This window comes from Colletotrichum spaethianum, assembly GCF_022836535.1.
Source record: "Colletotrichum spaethianum MAFF 239500 DNA, contig08, whole genome shotgun sequence".
NCBI classification, from domain to species: domain Eukaryota; kingdom Fungi; phylum Ascomycota; class Sordariomycetes; order Glomerellales; family Glomerellaceae; genus Colletotrichum; species Colletotrichum spaethianum.
Window position 1 is genome coordinate 1446924 of NW_026054778.1, and position 20396 is coordinate 1467319.

A 20396-nucleotide genomic window follows, 5' to 3' on the forward strand; every position below is an offset into this window, starting at 1 on the left:
CCGGAGTTGAGTCCAGTCCAGCCAGCTATTTGTCTCTATAATTCACGCGTTCCAGCGCCTCCAATCTACTACTCTTCTCTAACCGAAGATACGCAGTAACCTTATCTTTGCTTGCTACCGGCGACGGAAACATCCAAGCTACATTCGGCATGTTGGAGGAACACTGATTCCAACTACGAATTCAAAGTTGTCTAAGACCCCTCTTTCAACTCAGCATTGCACTGTCTCTTCCATTGCTTTCTACCGAGTCTCCGAGCTGTCTCTCACTCACCCACCCACACATACCCCCTAAGCTCAGCTCTGCATGCGCATACAGAACAAACAGAGTCTCTTGCCGAGGCCGGAGTTGCAGGCGGCAACGGCGCGAGGTCCAGCCAGAGCCAAATTGTCAAACCAGATGTCAGCGACCACCAACACCGAGCTTTCTCCCCCAATCTCATCAGTTTCCGTAAAATCCAAAGACCATGCCTGTAGCCGGGACCAGCTGCTGACGTCTGGGCTGTGCGTACCTGCGCGTGCCTGCGCCCGCGATGAGGACGACGGACGACGGATAGGAATGACGATCCGGGGGTGACCGATGCCATCATCCCGCTTTGGCCTGATGACTGGCGGCACAGGCCCAACCAATGCTTACTCGGCCAAGCATCCTTTTGGCGAAGCAATCATGGACGGATTGCAGAACTAGCGAAACGGTGCCCTCTTCATTTTGCCGCCATCCGCTGGCAGATTGCCTCCCACTTCCTGGTTTCCTACTGCAGAATACCGTGGTCGTCCCGTTACCCCCCGTCATCGGTCATCCGTCCACCCCATCCTATCGCACCGCTTTCTCATAAACTACCACACACCCGGCAGCGCTGGGCCAGACCGTCCAACTGACAAAGACACCTGACCCCTCGGTGGAGGACGGGGGGCCACCACGTCAGGTGAACAGGCCACTCACAGTGCTCCTCAGGCCCACGAGAACAACACACCACCGCTGACGTACGTAGGGTTCTCCCGGGTTCCCCTCCTCATGCCCGTAACCTCTCAAATTGCTTTGCTTTGGGGAGCTGCGAACCTCAGCCCTCGCCGTTTCAAGAACTGAGGTGCAGGCAGTGTCGCCATTTTGTTGGGGAACAACTGAGTTTGTGGCTATCCTCGGCCCAAATAACCTAAGGCACCCTCAATGCGATGAGGCAAAGCGAGGCGAGACGAAGCCAGGACGAAGCAGCGTGCGACGATGCAAGGCACGGAGTCGGCCGTGGCCGCAACGCCGACGAAGCGCAAATAAAGCGCATAGAGCGGTCTGAGGTCGGATGCATCAACGGACGAATCTGCCGTCATCGATGAGATCGAAACCGATTTGCCAATTGCTAAAGATGGGGAAGGAATTGCCATCGGTGAAACACAATGGCCTGCAAGACACACATTGCACCAACTGTCAAGGACGCAGTGCCATGCTCTGGTGGTTGGACTTAATCGATCTTGCCAATTCACATCCTCATTCGGCGGCACATCTCTGCGTTGAATATCTACGTTTGGCAGGGCCGCCGCACGTTACACCTTAGAACTGCGACACAGCAGGCAGCTCGCCCTCGATCTCAGTCCACTGGTCGAGCCAGACTCGATATGCATCCATCCGCCACTCCCCATCATGCCTCACCCACTGTGCACTACCAGCCCAGCTGAACACGTTTTCACTTCCATCCAAACCCTTGCGCCTTACTCCCCCCTTCAGCATGACGTGCACACCCTTCTCGGTAGCTGAGCCGATCGCGCTCGTGATCCAGTGCTTCCTCGCCGAGACAGAGCTCCACATCGCCGTCCGTAGTTGTCGGAGGTCTGCTTACCCAGTCAGCCATCCGCAGAAAGTTTCCCGACATCTTATCGCAGACGTACTCTCATGCTTCTCGGCCGCCTGAGGTCCAATCTTGGCTTTGGCGCCAGGCGTGTAGAACTCGATCCAGCGCTCGTCCAGATCGCGGTTGTCGCTGGTTCGGTAAAAGTCCCGTATCCGGAGCCGGAGGTCCCGCTCGATCGCCGTCTCGCTGGCCGAGAACGGCTCCATCTGGGAGTAGCTGTCGTGCGGCTCAACGCCCTCTGTAGCAGCGAAGCGATCCATTTTGTTGTCTTTTTGCTTTGTACGTTGCGATTCAATACTGGTTTCAACTCACGGCCAATCTGATGATGTGTGTTTGAAGAGTGAACATGCGGAGCTGTGACGTATATAACCGACCGAGTCTCCAGTGTTTTTTTCAGAAAAGCTTCGGCCCGGGGACCCTGACGGCACCCGATCTCCGGGATCCTCGTCGGGAAATATCTTGAGATCACGACTCCATCATCGATCCTACTACATATGATATCGCCAACAATTGTTTCTTGTATAGAATAAAATTGCAGTCGATATAACTACTCTCGGTCGCGGCTCCATCCGAGGCCAATTCCAGGTTCCCACCGGATTGGCAAAGACTAGCATCTCCAAATGAACATCAAAACCTGTCATGCAGATATTCGCTCACCTCTCAGAAACCACACAAGGATGTCACCATATCGCACATCAAACCGCTTCCTTCACCATAGTCATAGTTCTTGCAAGTCTATCTAGGGTCAACTTTTGCAATATGCCACCTCCTCACGCCTCCGCCTTGTCTTTTCCACTTCTCATAATCCAGTTCAGATTGAACCGTTAGCAATAGGGCCATCCCTCTCTGGTTTTAGAGAAACTTCGATCCTTAGAGGGTAAGCATCAGGAGAACCGATCAGCTGCATGCTTCACAATGTGCTCTGGCTGGTCATGGTCGGACCCCCAGGTCAGTTACAGTCAATCTCTCCACGGGCAAGTCTACCTTCCGTTGTGGACATCTGGGCCTTCGATGATGCAAAACGGTCCTGCTTCGACTCCCTTTTTTCTATCTCCCAAGTTATCGTTGGAAATGCTCATTTCTGCCCAAACTCGATGCCCGAGTGCCATAGGACAGAGGAGTCCGGGGTCGTTGCCGCAACTGCTCGACCATCTTTGGCAGAGAGCCCACACCTGGCGAAACCATACAGAAAGCCAAACTCGGCCGTGGAAATCGAGCCACCCGGAAGGCTAAGCTGCTCAGAGAACCCTGTCCTGTCGTGACGTGTCTGAGTGACCATATCGGTAGAATGTTGAATCGGCCAGCAGGGGAGAAAGGAAACATCTCTTTCAAGGTTTCCGTCACTAAGCGAGCATCTCTTCTTCGTCGTCGTGGCCAGAGGTTTCTCCTCGTGCCTGAAATCTTGAGCAGAAACGGAGCGTTGAAACGTGTGAACATCGGCGTCCTCGGACCATTCAGCGTTGACAACAAACAATCTGACCAGTTTGCCGGTATTTGCTCTTTGTTGCAGTATTGGCCATGCGTTGTTTTTAGATTGACACACTTGCTGCCAACGGAACCTCGTGATGTCTTCACTGCATGGGTGCTCCACTGACAAAAGGACCGGCGTGACTGACCCTTACCGGATTGGATGCACGTACCCGTAGATAAGATGGGCTCGCGTAAGGCAAGACAGCCCCGACAGAAGGGAAATGAAAGCACAAAAATGGAAAGCAGAGCGCAAAAATATTTTCATCTGCATGAGCAGATATTGATCGTGGACGTACAGGGGATCGAACCCTGGGCCTTTCGCAGAGACGTATAGATGCAAAGCGAATGTGATACCACTACACCATGCGCCCGAACATGAGTAATTGAAAATTAATCCCGATTAATAGCCTAAGTAGGGCGCTTGCAAGGGTGGACATGCGGGAGAGGGGTACTGGTGGGAACGTCGGCCGTTTTCAGGCACTCGTATTTGACTGGAAATGCCACGGAATGCCACGTACGTGAAGGGCTGCTCTCTCCGAAAAAGGAGAATTAGAAGATAACCAAGTTTTGATTACAAAAGTGTGCTATGGATAGGCAGTTACTGCTTTAGGCGACACCGTTTCGGGGGATCAACTGAGACCTTGACATGTATGCATAGACTACACCCGCACAGTACAGAGGAAAATTGCTTGTGATGGCTCTTCCATGGCAACTACAGACTGACATTCCAAGGGTTGTACTCTCAAGTTGTTAGCCAGTATGGGCATCATGACTTTCTGTCAGTCGTGCCGCGGTGAGCCGCACCGCACAACACAATGGTAGCGCTGGGAAGGGGACCAGGTCATGTACACCTCAAACACGCCCGCTATCGAGGTATACAGCTCGCTACCAAGCTTTACTAAACACAAATTGCCCAGCCTAGAGGACCTATCTCGTACAGAATATCCAAACATTGTGAATCACCTCGCCCACGTTACGTGGCGCAGTCCAGCCCAGTATCCCTATCAAATACATCCATGGCCTCCCACCACCAGGTCCTTTATCCCGTCGCAGCCATCCTTACATCGCCGACCAGTTCCAGTCTTCCATTAGATACAGTTTCCTCTCTTACCCAAGAAGAACCTCGATCCGGTCCCTCGCCACTGCATCCCAAACCTTCTGTACCACATGCCCCAGCCCCCTCCGGTAACACACGCCGCCCACCCTCTCAACCCACAAGACGTTGACAAAGTCCACAATCTCGTCCTCGTCCATGTTGTCCCGGAAAGCGTCCAGGTCAAACACATGGCTCCCGCCCCTCTCGCTCGCCATCGAAATCGCCACAAACTCCAGCTTCTCCTCCCCGGTGTGGTTCGCGCCCTGCAGGCCCAACCAGCTGTCGTGCGCCGTGACCACGCCGCACCACTTGCCCGTCCGCGACCAAATGTTTCCAATCGCCAGCGGCACGCCGTAGCCCCTGCCCGGCGCGACCAGCCCTGCTGCCGGACCGGTGTTGTTGCCCGTGTTCACGGCGTTGGCGGCCTTGGCGTCGAGCGGCGCCCCGTTCCTCGCCGTGGCAAAGTCGACCTCGAGGAACGCCATGGTCGTGCTGAACGACAACAACGTCGCGCTCAGCGCAAAGTCTCCGAACGGCGAGCCCCCGATCGCCCCGTCCCCGCCAGCCATCTCCGCCACGGGCACCGGGTACCGGAACACCACCTCCGGGTCTCCGGCATATCGAAACCCGCCGCTGCTCCTCGACCACCCCGCGGGCAACGGCACCGTCCTCCTGTGCCTACGGTCGCGGTACGCCATGCCGTCGTTCGGTAGCGGCGTGTACGTCGCCCGGTCCGTCAGCTCGTAGCTCACCAGCGACCGCAGCCGGAAGGCGTAGGGGCTCTTGAACCGCCTCTCGGCGCCCTTCTTGCCGGACGGCGGCGCGTCCTGAACGTAGTCTGCCGCGGCGCGCCAGAGCGTGAGGTCCGCGGGCACGCCGTCGTAGTGCCACCCGAGCCAGCTCCACGACGGCAGCGGGTTCATCCCCGTCACGGGCTGCATCATCTGCCGCCGCCGCACCATGGCCCGCGGCTGCCATAGCATCGCGACGTCGAGGAAGCCCACCGGCATGCCGAAGATGAAGCCGCCGGCGAACGACCGCGAGAGCACCGTCGTGATGCCCCGCAGGGCCCTCGTCGTGTCCGACATGAGCGTCACCCGCCGCGCGCTGTACTCCATCGCGATGCGCGCGTACTCGTCCATGTCCGGCCACACGGGGTGCAGGAACCCCATGGCCGCGGGGAACGCCCTCTGCAGGCAGGGGCCGTTGCGGCTCCCGCCCTTGAGGATCTTGCTGAAGCGGCCGCCGGTGGGCGAGCCCTGCCACACGTCGCAGTGGCACTCCCACGTCACAGTCTCCTCAAAGACGTACACCTTGCGCCGGGAGTACATGCCCTCCTGCACCGTCCACGCCCGGCCGGCCCACCGCGACGAGAGCACCAGGTCTTCGAGCTTCCTCGCCGTGGCCCCGCGCGGCGGCGGCGTCCTCCTCAGCAGTCCCGTCAGCCCCGTCTCGGCGTCCCCCGCCGCGGCCACGATTGTCAGGTACGCGTTCGCATAGACGTAGGCCATGTTCTTGACATGCTCCTCCCTTTCCACGTCGTCATCCTGCACGATGCAGAAACGGTCCACCCAGAGGTACTTGATGCCCAGCTTCCTCGCCAGCCACATCGCATCCAATATGGTCTGCGGTATGTCCGCGTCGTCCATGCTCGCCGTCAGCATCTCCAGGTTCCCCCTCAGCGTCTCGACAGGGCCCCTTGAGCTCGGCAGCGGCGGCTCGTAGACGTAGCTCAGCGCAATGTAACGGTCCGTCGCGCGCGCGCGCACAAGGCACCGGTTCACCGAATCGATGAGCCATATCGGCCGCCACGTGTCCCCCGGCGGGCTGGAGCAGTGGTCGCCGTGCTCTGCATTGCACGTGTCGAGCCACTCGCGCACGCGGCCCATCGGGTTGAACTTGCTCGCCGCCGTCGAGGCGGACGAGGCGCGGCGTGAGGGCGGCATTGTAGACGAGGCGGCGCCCACAGGTTCCCGTGCCGTACGCGCCGTCCAGGTGCTCATGAGCCGTTCCGTGATGCTCTGCCGCTTGGCGCCGTTGTTGGCGCTGTTGGGCGGCACACTCTGCCGCCGGGCGTGGCCGTTGTGGTGGGCGTTGCTGCCGCCGTGCCCGCTGCCGTAGTACTTGTCGTCCACCGCGAAGCTCTGCCGCTTTGCATCCCTCGGCGTAGGCGGGCTATCGCGGTCCCGGTCTCGATCCCTTTCTCGATCGCGATCCCTGTCCAGCGGCGGCGGCGGCGGTCCTCCTCTCTTGAACCCCGGATCTCGATCTCGATCCCGATCCCGATCCCGATCCTTGTCCCGGTCCCTGTCCCTATCGCGGTCTCTTTCCCGATCACGGTCACGGTGTCGTTCTGCACGAATATCCCTCTCCCTGCTACCCCTTGGTGGTGGCGGATTGTTTTGTGGTTGCGGTTGCTGCTGTCGTCGCTGGGGTGGGGGCGTGGGCGTCTGGGGTCTATATCCGGGGCCTACGTCGCCCGCGTCCTCCTCGTCCGACATCGAGCTCGCTGAGCTTTCGTCGGATACGACTTCTGGTCCTTCTGCTGGTCCCTGTCGTCTGGTCGCTGGCGTACCGCCGCCGCCACTGCGGGCGGACGGACTCGGGTGGTCCATCGCTTATAAGCCTGGCTGGTATCCCAACGGCTTTGGAGCGTTTCTCGTATGAGATGCGATGCACTCCCTGCAGGCGCAGGCGCAGATGCGTTGTGCAGATGCAGATGCGCTTTGCGCGGCGCTCGCGCGAGGAGCTTGAACGCTGCTGCGCGCAGTAGGTTGTATAGGTAGTTGGGCCTCCCTCGGGATTCTTTTGCCTCCCTCCTTGCGCGCCCTTGCGCCGTAACACTAGTGAAGGTGGCTCGGTGAGACCGTGCGACGGATGTTCCTGGGGCGATGGACGCAGGGCAAAAGTAAAATTTCGACGCCGTCGTCAGGGCACACTGCGCTGGTGTGAGATCAGCATTCGGTGGGTAATGAGAAGAGGTGTTCGGTTTCGATGATGTCGATGATGGTGATGGAATCAATTGGTTGGTGAAACGGTTCAGTATATGCGTGTGAACTGCCGCAGGGAAAAAAGAGAGAGAGGTTGCGACAGCGACGCGCACGCCACCCAGGTCAGTGAGACTGAGAGTGCGATATGAGAGGGCGGCCGAGGCGATGAGAGAGCGCGCGAGAGAGGGAGATGAGAGATGAGAGGTCGGAGGCACCGCCACCCCCGGCCCGCCCGTTCGACCAACCTCAATCGTCCCCCAGCCCCCTCTATTAACCAAATTACCAGACACCTTGGGCACGGAAATTGATGAAGCTTTTCGTGGTTTGGCAATGTCCCGCACTAGTTGATCATTGGGCTGTCGTATTACAGGGCTCTTCCCTACTCGATTTCCCGTCGTTCTAATTAGCCATGTGTTGCAATTCCCAAAATGTACTCACCCATGTAATTGCTGGATGGATTTTGTCATAATTTGACTTACATCACGAACGTTCAAACGTCACGGTCCGTGCCGTCGTCCAATTCTGGCGGCAGTGTTTTGAGCAGATTGGCCGAGTCAAAGGAGTTATTGTTCCCATCGTGCTCACATCTATTAAAATACATTTGCTTGCTAGTCTAACAAACTTGCGACGAATCTCTGCCACCATGAATCGGAGCAGGACCTTAGCCCCTTCCGCCGCCATCCACCACCATTCTCAGCTCACTTTCTCTGCCTCTGCGGCCCAGTTTCTGGCCCATGGTATTTGTATCGAGTGCCATCCCCGCCATAACCTTTACATGTTCCAAAACCTCCCAAACCAATACGCCTGTAAATGTGCAGCAGTCTTTGATGATCTCACGGTCGTTGAGTCGTCTGGCGCTTTGCACTAGGCCAGCCCTTGACTGTACGCCATCGCCGTTATTTTTTGTTTTGGCATCAAACCCCGAAGAAATGAAAAACCACTCAAACGTCATTAAACGTCAAATGTGATCACTGAAACATCGAAACCATTGAGCTTAGTCCGGCTACTCCTGGTCGCTCTGAGCACCGTTGCTTCCCCCGTTGCTTCCTCCATTCGCTTCTTTGGCGCCGTTGGAAGTCGAAGAGATCAACTTGATTCTCGTGGCAGATGTTACGGGTTGGGGCGTTCCGACGCTCGCACTTGCACTGGGTGCCACAGAAGTCTCTTTGGCACCGTCGCCGCCCTCGAGCTCTTGCAACTCCGGGTGCTTCTTAAGCTCCTTCTGCAACTCCTCGTGGAAGTATTTCTGCCGTCATGTTAGAATCTTGATCAGGAGTACATGCGATTGAACTAACCTGAAGGGTGAGGGAATCCTGGTACAGAAGCGATGCCTCTTCGTTGTACGTTTGACAGTTGCTGAACATAAGATCGACATCCTTGCGCATGTCACCAAGGCTATAGTATTGCTGCTTCTTGATCTTTTGCTCGATCTGCTTCATCGAGATGGGGTTTTGAATGATCAGGTAGTAGTCGGCGTAGTCGCGCTTGGGGGAAGGGCAAGGAAGGGACCAATGATGATCCGCTTGCCTGCCACTGACTCGTCATCGTCCTCCTCGGGGGGCTCGGGATCGTCGACCTCGAGGTTCATGAGTCCGTCAAACAAAGCACGCGCGCTTGTCTGGAGGGAATGGCGCTGCTGGGCCGAGACTCGTGGCGCCTCAGATCCTGCAGAGACAGAAACCGCCTTAGGTCTGCCTTGAGGTCCGCGACGCTTCTTGGCCGGTGGCTCATCATCGCCATCATCTGCCTTGCGCTTCTCTTGGTTCTTACTGCCAGGCTTGCGACCTCTTTTCTTGGGGGTTTCCACTTCCTCAGTGCTTGCGCGACTTGCCGAAGGGGAAGCCTCCGCAGCATTCATGATGGCTGTTCTCTTGAGTCGGTTGTTCTCCCTCTTGTCCTTACGGGCTTGCTTGCGTGCTGCTGCAGCCTCAGGAGAGTCATCATCGTCATCAACAGCCATGAGCCATTGCTCTTCCGTGAGGCCGTCATCGTAGCGGACCTTGGTTCGCTCACGGGCTCCACGTCCAAGACTCGTCTCCACCTCTTCTTCCACTGGGTTGCCATCACCGAGGTAGATCTCGGGAAGTTCGTCTTCTCCCAAAAGACGAGGCTTGGCCTTCGCGCCAGCTGGCTCGCCATAAATCGGGTCCTTCCTGCGCTCTTCGTCAAGCTTCTGGAAGACAGTGACCTCGTCGTCACTACGGGCGAGGAGCAGGTTCAATTCTTCATCGTCCATTTCGTCCTGCTCTCCCGTCTCGGCAAGGTCGGCACTTTCCAGGAGGGTTCTCAGCATGGCGTCACGATCCGTTTCCGTAGACTTGTTATCGAAACGACCGGCTTGAATGACCTTGCCGTCCATGTCGAGCTTGAATCTGGCTCTCTCCAAAATTTTCTCTTCGACCGAGTTAGAACTAATGAGACGCAGAATGCGAACCTCGTTCTTCTGTCCGATACGATGGGCACGATCTTGAGCTTGCAAATCTTGATGAGGGTTCCAATCGGAGTCGTAGATGATGACTGTGTCAGCAGTCTGCAAATTCAGACCCAAACCACCAGCACGGGTCGAAAGCAAGAACATGAAGTAATCAGAGTTCGGAGCGTTAAACTCGCGCAACAGATCGGAACGCTCGTCCGACTTGGTCGTACCATCCAGACGGAGATACTTCATGTTGCGATATCTGAGATAGTCTTCCATGATATCCATGATGGCCGTCATCTGGAAGAACATGAGGACGCGATGGCCCGTTGCCTTGTACTTGGGCAGAACTCGGTCCAGAAGCTCGAACTTGCCGGCTGTTCTCCAGAGCAAGTCATTGCTGATGCTCATGGGGTTCATGGTATTCTCGACTTCGTCGAAAACGAAAGGATGATTACAGAGCTTGCGAAGCTGCATAATCATGTTGCTCAGACCACGAGCACCGGCCTTGCCGCCTTGTCCGTCGCTGACAAGAATCTTGTTGTGCGTGACCATCTGCTTGTACAGCTTGCTTTGCAGGGCTGAGAATTTGCACTTGATGACCTTCTCAGTCTTGTCCGGAAGGTCCTTTTCGACATCCTTCTTCAGACGACGGAGAAGGAAAGGACGCAACACCTTGTGCAAACGACGAATGACAAGAATCTGCTCTTCTTCCGTAAGGTCCATCTTGTCCTGTCCACCAGTGTTGGCAAAAGGCGTATTGAACCATTCATCGAAAGTCTTTGCAGACTTGAAAATGGTGGGAAGGGTGAAGTTGAGCATGGCCCACAGTTCAGTAAGGTTATTCTGCAGTGGGGTACCAGTCAAAATCAGGCGGAATCGGGTGTGGTAGTATTGCTGGATGGTAGATGTCAACTTCGAGTTCTGGTTCTTCATGCGGTGACCTTCGTCGATAATCATGTGGAACCACTTGATCTTGCTGAGAACTGGTCGGTCCTTGATGATGTACTCGTATGTCGTGAGCAATACTTGGAAGCGTCCTTGACGGATCTTGTCCTGCTGTTGCTTTCTGGCAAGGGGAGGTCCCTTGTAGACGATCTTGCTAACAGACGGGGCCCACTTCTCGAATTCGAGGGTCCAGTTGGTCAAAGTACTGAGAGGTACGATGACCAGATACGGTCCGTCTTGCTTCTTGCGCTCGATGAGGTAGGTAACCAAACTGATGGTTTGAATGGTCTTGCCGAGACCCATTTCGTCGGCAAGAATACCATTGAGATTGTTGTTGTATAATGAGATCATCCATTGCAGACCCTTGACTTGGTACTCCTTGAGCTTGCCACCAACGAGAATGTTGGCCTGCTCGGTGACCTCTTCCTTGATCTTGTGGGCAACGGCATAGTAGTCGATCTTCTTTCCACTGGTGTCGCCATCGTCGTCTTCTGGCTCGCTCTCTTCCTCTTCCTCTGGCATCTGCTCCTCGCCAGTTTGCTCCGCAAGCGCTTTCCTTTGCTGGGACTTGACAGAGGCGGCGAGTTGGCGCAAGAATCCATCGGTCTGTCTGAGCAGGTGAGTAATACGGGTATCCTTGGCTTCGTCGAGCAGCTTGAGATACGCCTCTTCGTCGTTAGCCTTAAGAGCCTGCAGACGCTGCTTGGCAGTACGCTCGATTCTCTTCTGCTCTTCCTTCTCAATATTGTAGTGCTGGGCAAACATGAGCTTGTTAAGCTTGGTCGACTTGTTGCGCTGGCTTGAGGCGGTTTGCTGGATCTCGTTTCTATGCTGAGTAATGGCAGCGAGGAAGTCTGTGTGTCTCTTCTTCTCGCGGTTCTCCCGGATGTCGCGTTGTTGCTTCTCAAGCTTCTCGGTGATTCTGGCCTCACGAACCGTCATCTTCTTTGTGCGGCGGTAGCTAGAACGGTTGGTGGTCATAGCAAGGTTGTCGTAAAACATCATCGAGCGACCAATCTTGTCGCGCAGTGCCCTCTGCTTAGCATACAAGCCGAGGCTCTTCATCTCAATGATGGCCTTCACCTTGGCACTGTCGTCCAGCTCGGCATCGTCCTTGGTGGTGTCCCAGTGAGCGATGTTTGCCGGAGTGTTTCTTAGCTCGGCATAACGATCGCGCATCCGGTTGAACACAATCACTTCCCTCTCGTAACGCAGCTGGTCGAAATCCACACCGGTAGGGAAAAGTCCGGGAATGAGCTTGCGGTTCTTGCGCTGGGTGTGATCAAAATGGCTGATCGACTTGCGGATCAGGTTGGGATCATCGTAAGGAGTCTTGACAGCCTTGAATGTCGGCCCCTGAACCTCGGGGGGTTCAGACTTGGGTTCAGTCCCGTTCGGACCAGGCTGTGCGGAGTCTTGAGAAGCAGGTGCTGGTGTCGAAGAAGCTGCCAGCGCGGCTGCCTCGGCGGCAATGGCTTTCCTTCGCTCGCGTTGGGCGAAGATCGCCTGCTGCATCTGCAAGGGGACGCCAGCATTCTTTGTCAACAATTTGAATGCATGAATCTGTTGGCGAAGCAGACTGAGTTGTTGAGGGTTGAATTGACCAGCGCCAGGACCGCTGGACGGGGTGGCTGTGGAAGGCGAGCCAGCGGCGGCGACGGGGTTATTTGAGCTTGCTACAGGAAGCGCAGAGCCGCCGAGCGCACTAGACGCGGGAGGTTGAGTGGATTGAGGCTGCTGCTGGGCAGGATGCGCGCCATTGACGGCGCCGTTAGGTCCACCCTGCATCTGTCGCTGCTGCTGCATTTGTTGCTGTTGCTGCTGATGTTGGAGGAACGCCTGTTGCTTCTGTCGCAGACGCGCTTGTTGCTGAAAGGACAGAACAAACTGCTCGGCCTTGATGTATTCGGGATCGGTGCTAGGGACGCCGCTTTCTCTCATCTGCTTAAATTTCTGGGCGGCGTTAGCATCATCCATTCATCATAAAAAGGGTCGGTAGAGATCAACGGGGTGGAGAAAGGATGGACAGCCATGTGCAGAAAGGTCTTACGTTGAATATCTCTTGAGCCTGTTGAGGGGTGGTGGCCGCCATGCCGGCGCCAGGGAGCTGGACGGCAGGGGCTGCCTGAACGGAAGCCATGATGGGCAGTGTATAACTGCGAATCTATTGACTGCGTGTATCTCTAGAGATGCAACGACTATCTCGCGCGCATTATCATGCGAAGGGCGTCGTCAGTGTTGACAAGTGGAGCCGTGTTCAAGGTTGGTCGCGCCAGGCTCGTCGCGAAATGAGAGACTAGAAGGCTAATAGTGGCAGTAGGCGATAAAATGCGGCGCGTCGCTGTCGTAACAGAAGGCTCGGGGACGGCGACGTGGTCCGGGGGCGGCAAGCGCGATGGCGTGGTCCGGAATGGAAACACGTCGGTCGCGTGGGATGAGGTTCACCGAGATGGAAGGATGGAGTTCGGCGGCAGAGATGGATGCGAGATGGGGGATGCGAATGCGGTGCCGCGAGGCGTGGGGGAAAAAATGGGTGGAAGGTGAACCGGACGCGAGGCGAAGAATGGGAATCTGGGGAGGGAAAAGGCGCGGCGTCAAGGCGTTGCCTCGAGCGGGATGCGCGAGAAAATCGCGTTGAAAAGGTTGCTGGACACTTTTCGAGATGGGTGTCGATGCCTGTAGAGGGGGTTTGGCGATTTTTCGATGCGCGCGGTGCCGGTTGAGATGGAGAGGTGAGGACAACGACAAGATTCATCGATGGTTGGTGCGGTCAGTCTGTGAAACTGCGGTCCCCGTAATTCTCAGCATAGGAAGATAATGGGTGCCTGAGGCACGAAGCGCTAAGCTGATTATGTACAAGCGAGGGCGCTTGGGCCAGGCTGCCCCCCGAATCATGGTAGACAGGCACGGGCAACTGGCGGACGACTGGCTGACTGACTTCGGATACTAGCCGGGCCACGCACCTTGCGCCTCAAACCGTCTAGGTACGGGTGTCAAGCGTGTGGCCTGGCGGGTCGGGTACCTTATCGGCCACCACCAAGGAATGGCAGATCCACGCCGCTTGGCATCTGTCGTCTGGCATTTTCAGTAGGGTGAGAAAAAAAAGGTTCCGAGCAGCCAGCGGATCGGAGGCGCGTCAGTCTCCCGTCGTGGCCTCCAGTCGCTCGTTGGCTGAGCACCCCGGGCCTGGCCGGATGAGTTGGCCGTGGCGGGAATGTCCACACTCCTGCAAGTGGCTGCGTGCCGCCCTGCGTTTGACGGCTGCTCCCAGCGAAGCTAATCTGATGAAAGATGAACAAGTGGAGAGATCCCTTGGAAACGCAAGTCGCAAAAGAACGCTTGTCGCCTCAATTCCCTCCATCTCTCCAATGTCCTGCTGCTGACCCCGTCGGTTAGCTCGCCCTGCTCCAATAAGCCCAATCCAGCCACTGTTTGCTCTTCCCTCCTCCAAATTTAGACGCATGCTCCCTCCCACCATGCGCCTCCCCCACGAAATACCACGAGTTGTTACCGAGGCGCAATATCAGCACCCATTTCTCACCTCTTCACCTTCTTCTTGTCCGGACCTTCCTCCTCGTTGTCGCTCACATCCGCGTACTGGGTTACTGGCTGCGTTTTCTGCCACGCAGCAGTGAACATTGGATCTTTCTGCGCAGCGTCGGCATATTTGAGTAGTGCTTCCCTAGGGTCTTCGTGGAGCATCTTTGCCAGGGGAATGTTCTCAGCGATATGCTTTTCGTCGGGCTGATTCCTCATAAATGGCGTTTGCTCCAGGACAGCCGGTCTTCTGGGGTCTTTTGACTTGCCAGACGCCGTCACTCCCGCATTCCTCCTGCCAGCCATTACGCTGCCCGGTGTAACAATGGAATCTCCCGAGATGCCAACCGACATGTCCGTCGTTCGAGAGGGGTCGTCGTCAATGTGCCGCTTCTTCGGCGCCCGCGACATAACCTCGACGGCGCCTCGAGTGGACATGGTCGGGTTGTATAGCACGTGCGTCTCGCCATTTGCTGAACCCGTGACAATCTGGTTGATTTTGGGATGCCAGTTGACGGTGATTAGAGGCGCGCCTGGAGTGATTGGCGTAACATGTTCGGGGCGCAGGTTTCCAGGATTCAAAATGTGCAGATCGCCTGTTGCAGAGCCCGTCAGGATGCTGGTCGAGTTTGGCGAGTATCTGATGTTGCTCATCGGGAAATGATCCGACGTTGACGCATGGTCCACCGTGACAAGAGGCGTCTTGAACTTTCGTGTATCCCACAGCTTGATCGTGTTATCGCCTCCTCGCGTTACGACCATCCGTCCGTCGGAAGAGATATCGACGCCTCCAGTCCAGGTATCCGGTTTGTGGGCGTCTCGAATCTCAGCCGTGGGCCTTGAGAATGGGCTGTTGCCGCTGTACATAACCAGTGAGCCGTCCAGCGCGGCGGCAACAAGCACGTTGTTGCCGCCTTGCGCCGGCGCACCCCATGCGACCGCAGTCATCCTTGTTCGACCCGCAGACCCTGCTGCTTTTGACTTGAAGACAATCACGTCCCTCTGGCTGCGTTTGTTGTTGATGTCCCAGATTCGGAGAGTGCTATCGGTTCCGGCAGTGACGCAGAGGTTCCTGTCATTGGGGTGCCAAGTTCCCGTCGTAACTTCCGAAATGTGACCCTTGGTATTGTTCATGTCCCTCAAGTACATGTCGCCTTTGACGAACTCGGTCACAATGTCGCCATCCCTCGACATAATCTTGGCCTGCGGGTGGGCGGAAACGCAAAGGAAGACGCTCCCGGAGAGGGGGTTGAACTCGACATGGTGGATTGGGTGCGACTCGGCGTTCGTCGCGGAGGACTTCGCTTCCCATGGGTCGACGCTTCGAAAGGCTCGGAGAGTGCTCGGTGTCATGGACGCGAAGTCGTGCAGGTTGATTTTGCAGTCAAGCGACGCCGACACGAGTCGTCCTCCAGCCGGGTCCAGTGTGACCGTTGTCACGGCTCTTTCGTGCGTTTTCAAAACCAGTTCATGCGAAACTGGGTAGTCGTCGCCATCTTCAGAGTCGTCCGAGTCGGAGTCATCGCTATCACTGTCATTGTCTGAGTCGGACTTCTCCTCTTTCTGAACAGCTGATGGCGGACCTGCTGCGGATGCCTCGTGGGGCGTTCCTGCCAAGGGCTTCTCCGCCACTCTTCGGCTCCGGTCGATCTGAGCTGCGATATTGGCTTCCTTTGACTTTTTCCCAAATGAAGCTGGGAGGAATGCGCGCATGGGGTCGTCCTCGGCCAGCTCGGGGCCTTCGATCACGAAATCCTCGCCGTCGCTGCTCATCGTAGTGGTGTCCTCGATTGTAGAAGGAGGGGAAGAGGTGTGTCAGGAGGGAAAACTGGGAAAAGGATAATTCGGGTACATAGGGTCCCTAAGATCTACTCAGGTACTGGAGTGACTGGAGATGGGGGTGATGTCAGGTAGGAGCGCTATGGCAAGGGTCCTGCATGCCTAACCGAAACTTAGCGCTACGTTGGCGAAGGTGGTGGTCATAGCGCCCAATGGTTCACGTTCAACCTCACGACAGGTCAACACGGTAAGACGAGACACCATCAGAACTTCCGCAATCTGGTCGATACCACTACAGTGGCCGCGTACATACATGGAGAAGTGCACGCAACACTCAATTTAATTCCAAAGACAGCATTATAGGAGTTATTTGTGTCACTGGTCAACGCACCGCGGACTGTAAGGCAAATGCTGTGCATTCGAATGAAAGGGGTCATCTCGATCCACCTCTCTATGGAGTACTGTGCCTTAGCATCCCCTGAATTGCCGAAACTCTTCATCTCGATACTGGAATTGCAAAGAGTTGCAGCCATACGTACTCTTCAACTCCAAACTCACCACTCGCGAATCTCATCGCCTGGGCCGTTAAAGCCGGGCGTAACCCAGATCTCGCAGTTCCTTGACAACTCACGCACCTTCTCCTCGTCAACCTCGATACCCAGACCTGGGCCCTTGAGGATATCGATGTAGCCGTCGATGGGGCTCCAGATCTCAGGATTAGTGATGTAACTTGTGAGATCCTCGTTGCCGATCATAGCATTGTAGTGGATGCCCAGGCTCATCTCCTGGATGCAAAAATTAGGCATGGCGGTGTCGACCTGGACACTGGCCGCCAGAGAGATGGGGCCCAGAGGACAGTGAGGCGCGACCGAGACATCGTAGGTCTCGCACGTGGCAGCGATGCGACGTATCTCCGAGACGCCTCCTACATGAGAAATGTCAGGCTGGAGAATGTCAATGCACTGGGCCTCTAGGAAGGGGCGAATATCCCAGCGGTGGTACAGACGCTCGCCTAGAGCGATGGGGATGGTCGTCTTCTGCGACAAAGCCTTGATGCCGCCTATGTTCTCCGATAGGAGAGGTTCTTCGATGAAGTAGAGCTGGTGAGGCTCCATGAGCTTGGCAAGCTGACCCGCCATGGCTTTGTGGACGCGGCCGTGGTAGTCGACGCCGACATCTAGGCCCATCTTCTTGACAGTCTCGAGTCTTTCTACGGAAGTCTGCAGAGCAGACGGAGAGTCAAGCCAGCCAAGGTCGGCGGTGGCGTTCATCTTGACGCAGGTGAAGCCAGCATCGAGGCGCTGCTTCCTTAGAGGAGGTCAGCATTGGCATCGAGCAAACGATGGATTTAGAAGTGTAGTTTACGCTTGTAGAGCCACATCGACAGGACGGTCACCGCCGATCCAAGCGTAGGCCTTGATCTTGTCTCGGACTTTTCCACCGAGAAGCTCGTAGATGGGAACGCCCAACTTGCGTCCTATTCGTATCTTAGTAAAAAGCCAACTCCCCTTTGACTGCGCTTACCCTTGAGGTCCCATAGAGCAATGTCGATGCCAGACAGGGCACTAATGAAGACGGCACCTCCACGGTAGAAATTCTTGCGCCAAGCCGTCTGCCAGATGTTCTCGATCTCACTCCAAGACATACGAGTTAATGTGACTAGCCAACTGGAATAGAAATAAGAGTTTTGACTTACTCGGGATCCATACCAGTGAATTGGCTTTTGTAGAACTCGAGACATCCCTCGACTGCCTGAGTGTGGCCCTCGAGGGTAGCCTCACCCCAGCCATAGTTGCCATTCTCGTCGGTAATCTTGACGAAGAGCCATCGGGGAGGCACACGGAAGTACTCAATACTATTGACCGGGGCCAATATGCCTCTTCTCTTGTACTTGACTGTATAAACGGCTCAGTTCTGGCTAATACGAACATATTCATCCACAATCGACTAGCCTTGTAGGAACATATTCATGTAGGGCGAACGCACCTGCTCTGGGTGTTTTTATCTCGTGATAGTGAGAGGAACGGCGCAGTGTTCAGGAATGGCGGTTGCCAATGAACAACGTGAGCCCCTTGACACGGTATCAATGAGACGTATCATAAGAGGTTGCATAGCAGACAGCTGGTTTTCCTAGCAAGATGCCTTCCACTTTCGTTCGGCGCCCAAAACATTTGGATATTCGATGGAGTGAAGCCGAGATCTCATGTTAGAGGGAACTCACTAACCTTGCAAATAACTCTAACTATATATTGCAGTTGCAGTTGATAGACGGCTCTAAGTCCAACGTCTGTGTGATGTACCAGCCCCTGGATCTCTTGAAGAAGCTCGTATCAGAACTCAAGAAGCTGTTAGACCTCCAGAGCCCAGGTTCTTTCCCACACGTCAAGGCATATGTAACGAAATTCCGGTACAACGAGTGTTACCGATTTCCAACGAAGACACGGACAGACATTTAAGTCTGGAATATCACGTCCGGTTGCTCCATGCCCGCCGTCCTCGGACAGTCAGAGAGAGGGGCAGGACGGCATGCTCACGCAATTTCTCCCTCATCGTGCTCTGTATTTCGTGGAAACCTCACCCGGCCGCATCATTATCAGTTCGCGGCTTGTTGGATAGGTTGCGGCTCCATGAGATGAATCCGACACTGGCCTAGCATTCCTGCAGCCCGGAAAAAACAATATCTCGGTTCCACCTCCCTGCTGCGAAGAGAGGGGGGGTCCTTAAGCTTCCACATGTGATAACGGTAGCCAGTGTTATTGTACAGAGGGGTTCATCCATGCAGCATGCCAGTGAAATGGTTGCTACTCTCGAGTGCAAGGGAGGTTACACAGTGACACCATATAGACTGGCATATGGCTCAATCGCCCATCAGCCTCTGGTTAGGTGGAAGTTTGCTCGCTGCTGAGCATGTGCATGGCGGGGCTATTCTCAGGGATATCCTGCTAGATAGGTGCATCATGGCAATTTGCTTCTGATAATGCGCACTGGTGGAAAACCGGTACATTGACGCTTAGACAGCCGTTGGGGATTAGAGTTTGTATATGGTCTGATCCCGGAGCAGGGCGACGTCGGCCGTGTTCGGCTTCGGTGTCGGTCTCAGTCACATTCTAGTGTCTTCAACATCATGAAAGCTCATATACTATTCCTATTAACATGTATCCCGGCGCAATGCCGCAACTCTCCCATCAGGTGCTACTGACTCCCTTGTACCCTCGTTGCCAATGTGCCCATTCTGCATAAATTTAAGAAGCAACAGCTGCAAGTCGCTTAATCTCCTCCTGCTTCATCCGCTCCTGCACCTTAAGCCTCTCGGGAATGACCCGCTCCCGAGCGGCCGTAATCTTCCACTCGGGCAGCGACTCTGCGCCCAAGGCCCTCAAGGTAGCCTGCTCGACAAGACTATAAGCGCCGTCTGGTCTATTGAAGACATGGGGCTGGTTGAGAGAGACCGGGGGTTGGTAATGATTCTTAACCGCCTGAGGGGATTCCACGAGATGCTGTGTAGCATCAGGGGATGCAGCAGGTAGACGTCGCCAACCTTTCCATGGGCTTCAACGAACTCGCTGCAATTACGGGCGAGCGAGTTGTACCAATTGAGGTTCTTCTCCTTTGTGAAATCCGGATCGCCTCTCGGTACCATCCGCGGGGAGACGCCCTCTGGGTGGTCATGAAGGTGCTTCGCAACCTTAGGGATCGCCTCGGGGCAGATGAACGTTCCGCCGCCGCCAGGGACGATATCTGTGAACAACGGTATCACCAGCAATCCCTGTTCCGCGGAGTCAAGGTAGTGAACGAAGAAGTCTCCGTCTACGTGCCAGATTTCCAGCTCCCTGGGGTCGACCTCTCGACCCTCGAACTCCTCGCTTCCGAGGTTAACGATGAGCGAGTCCTTCCACTCCTTCGACTCTGGCGCCACGCGGTCCTCTCCACCGCAGAGCTCGCAGATAGCTGCCCAGGCCTTTGGTGCGTACTCGGAAGCGTCAAACGTGCGATGGTGGGGCATGTTTGTTCGGGGTTGCCAGGTCGACTTGTCGTTGGGATCCATGCCCAAGCGTGTCCAAACGTCTTTGGTGACCCAGTCTGCCTGTTCCTTTGTAAAGCAGTTGCTCAGCTTTATCCAGCCATGCTGTCTGAAGTGTTCTTTTTGAGACTCGGTAAGTGGTTCGGCTGGGGAAGACATATCCGCGAATGGTTAGGGAATAATGTACCCAAACCAACAGATGTATGTGGGTGACACTGGCGGAGGTAGCAGTCCACGTTGAGCAAGCGGAAGACCGGGCGAATTGTGGAAAGAAGATAATTAAAATTACAAGGTAGAA

General features: G+C 55.6%; 6 protein-coding genes and 1 non-coding gene across 7 annotated transcripts; all 7 read right to left on the reverse strand.

Annotated features, from left to right (window-relative positions):
• Positions 1-1543: 1543 nt before the first annotated feature.
• ColSpa_04228 (uncharacterized protein) lies at positions 1544-2101 on the reverse strand (the record flags this gene model as incomplete). Its single annotated transcript, XM_049270440.1, has 2 exons — positions 1544-1821; positions 1879-2101. 2 exons carry the CDS (start codon positions 2099-2101, stop codon positions 1544-1546), a joined length of 501 nt encoding a protein of 166 aa, XP_049126397.1.
• Positions 2102-3598: 1497 nt separating this feature from the next.
• Positions 3599-3682, reverse strand: ColSpa_tRNA_107. Its single transcript is given in 2 exon segments — positions 3599-3634; positions 3647-3682. It is a non-coding gene; the product is annotated as a tRNA-Ala (tRNA).
• Positions 3683-4418: 736 nt separating this feature from the next.
• Positions 4419-7022, reverse strand: ColSpa_04229 (uncharacterized protein; the record flags this gene model as incomplete). Its single annotated transcript, XM_049270441.1, has 1 exon — positions 4419-7022. One exon carries the CDS (start codon positions 7020-7022, stop codon positions 4419-4421), a length of 2604 nt encoding a protein of 867 aa, XP_049126398.1.
• A 1378-nt stretch (positions 7023-8400) lies between these two features.
• On the reverse strand, positions 8401-8836 carry ColSpa_04230 (putative glucan 1,3-beta-glucosidase D; the record flags this gene model as incomplete). The annotated part of the gene is made up of 2 exons (XM_049270442.1): positions 8401-8643; positions 8693-8836. 2 exons carry the CDS (start codon positions 8834-8836, stop codon positions 8401-8403), a joined length of 387 nt encoding a protein of 128 aa, XP_049126399.1.
• Positions 8837-8856: 20 nt separating this feature from the next.
• On the reverse strand, positions 8857-12276 carry ColSpa_04231 (chromatin structure-remodeling complex subunit snf21; the record flags this gene model as incomplete). Its single annotated transcript, XM_049270443.1, has 1 exon — positions 8857-12276. One exon carries the CDS (start codon positions 12274-12276, stop codon positions 8857-8859), a length of 3420 nt encoding a protein of 1139 aa, XP_049126400.1.
• A 2022-nt stretch (positions 12277-14298) lies between these two features.
• On the reverse strand, positions 14299-16071 carry ColSpa_04232 (putative WD repeat-containing protein; the record flags this gene model as incomplete). The annotated part of the gene is made up of 1 exon (XM_049270444.1): positions 14299-16071. The coding sequence occupies one exon, from the start codon at positions 16069-16071 to the stop codon at positions 14299-14301; it is 1773 nt and encodes a 590-aa protein (XP_049126401.1).
• A 3248-nt stretch (positions 16072-19319) lies between these two features.
• ColSpa_04233 (uncharacterized protein) lies at positions 19320-20080 on the reverse strand (the record flags this gene model as incomplete). Its single annotated transcript, XM_049270445.1, has 2 exons — positions 19320-19494; positions 19527-20080. The coding sequence occupies 2 exons, from the start codon at positions 20078-20080 to the stop codon at positions 19320-19322; spliced, it is 729 nt and encodes a 242-aa protein (XP_049126402.1).
• Positions 20081-20396: the final 316 nt, after the last annotated feature.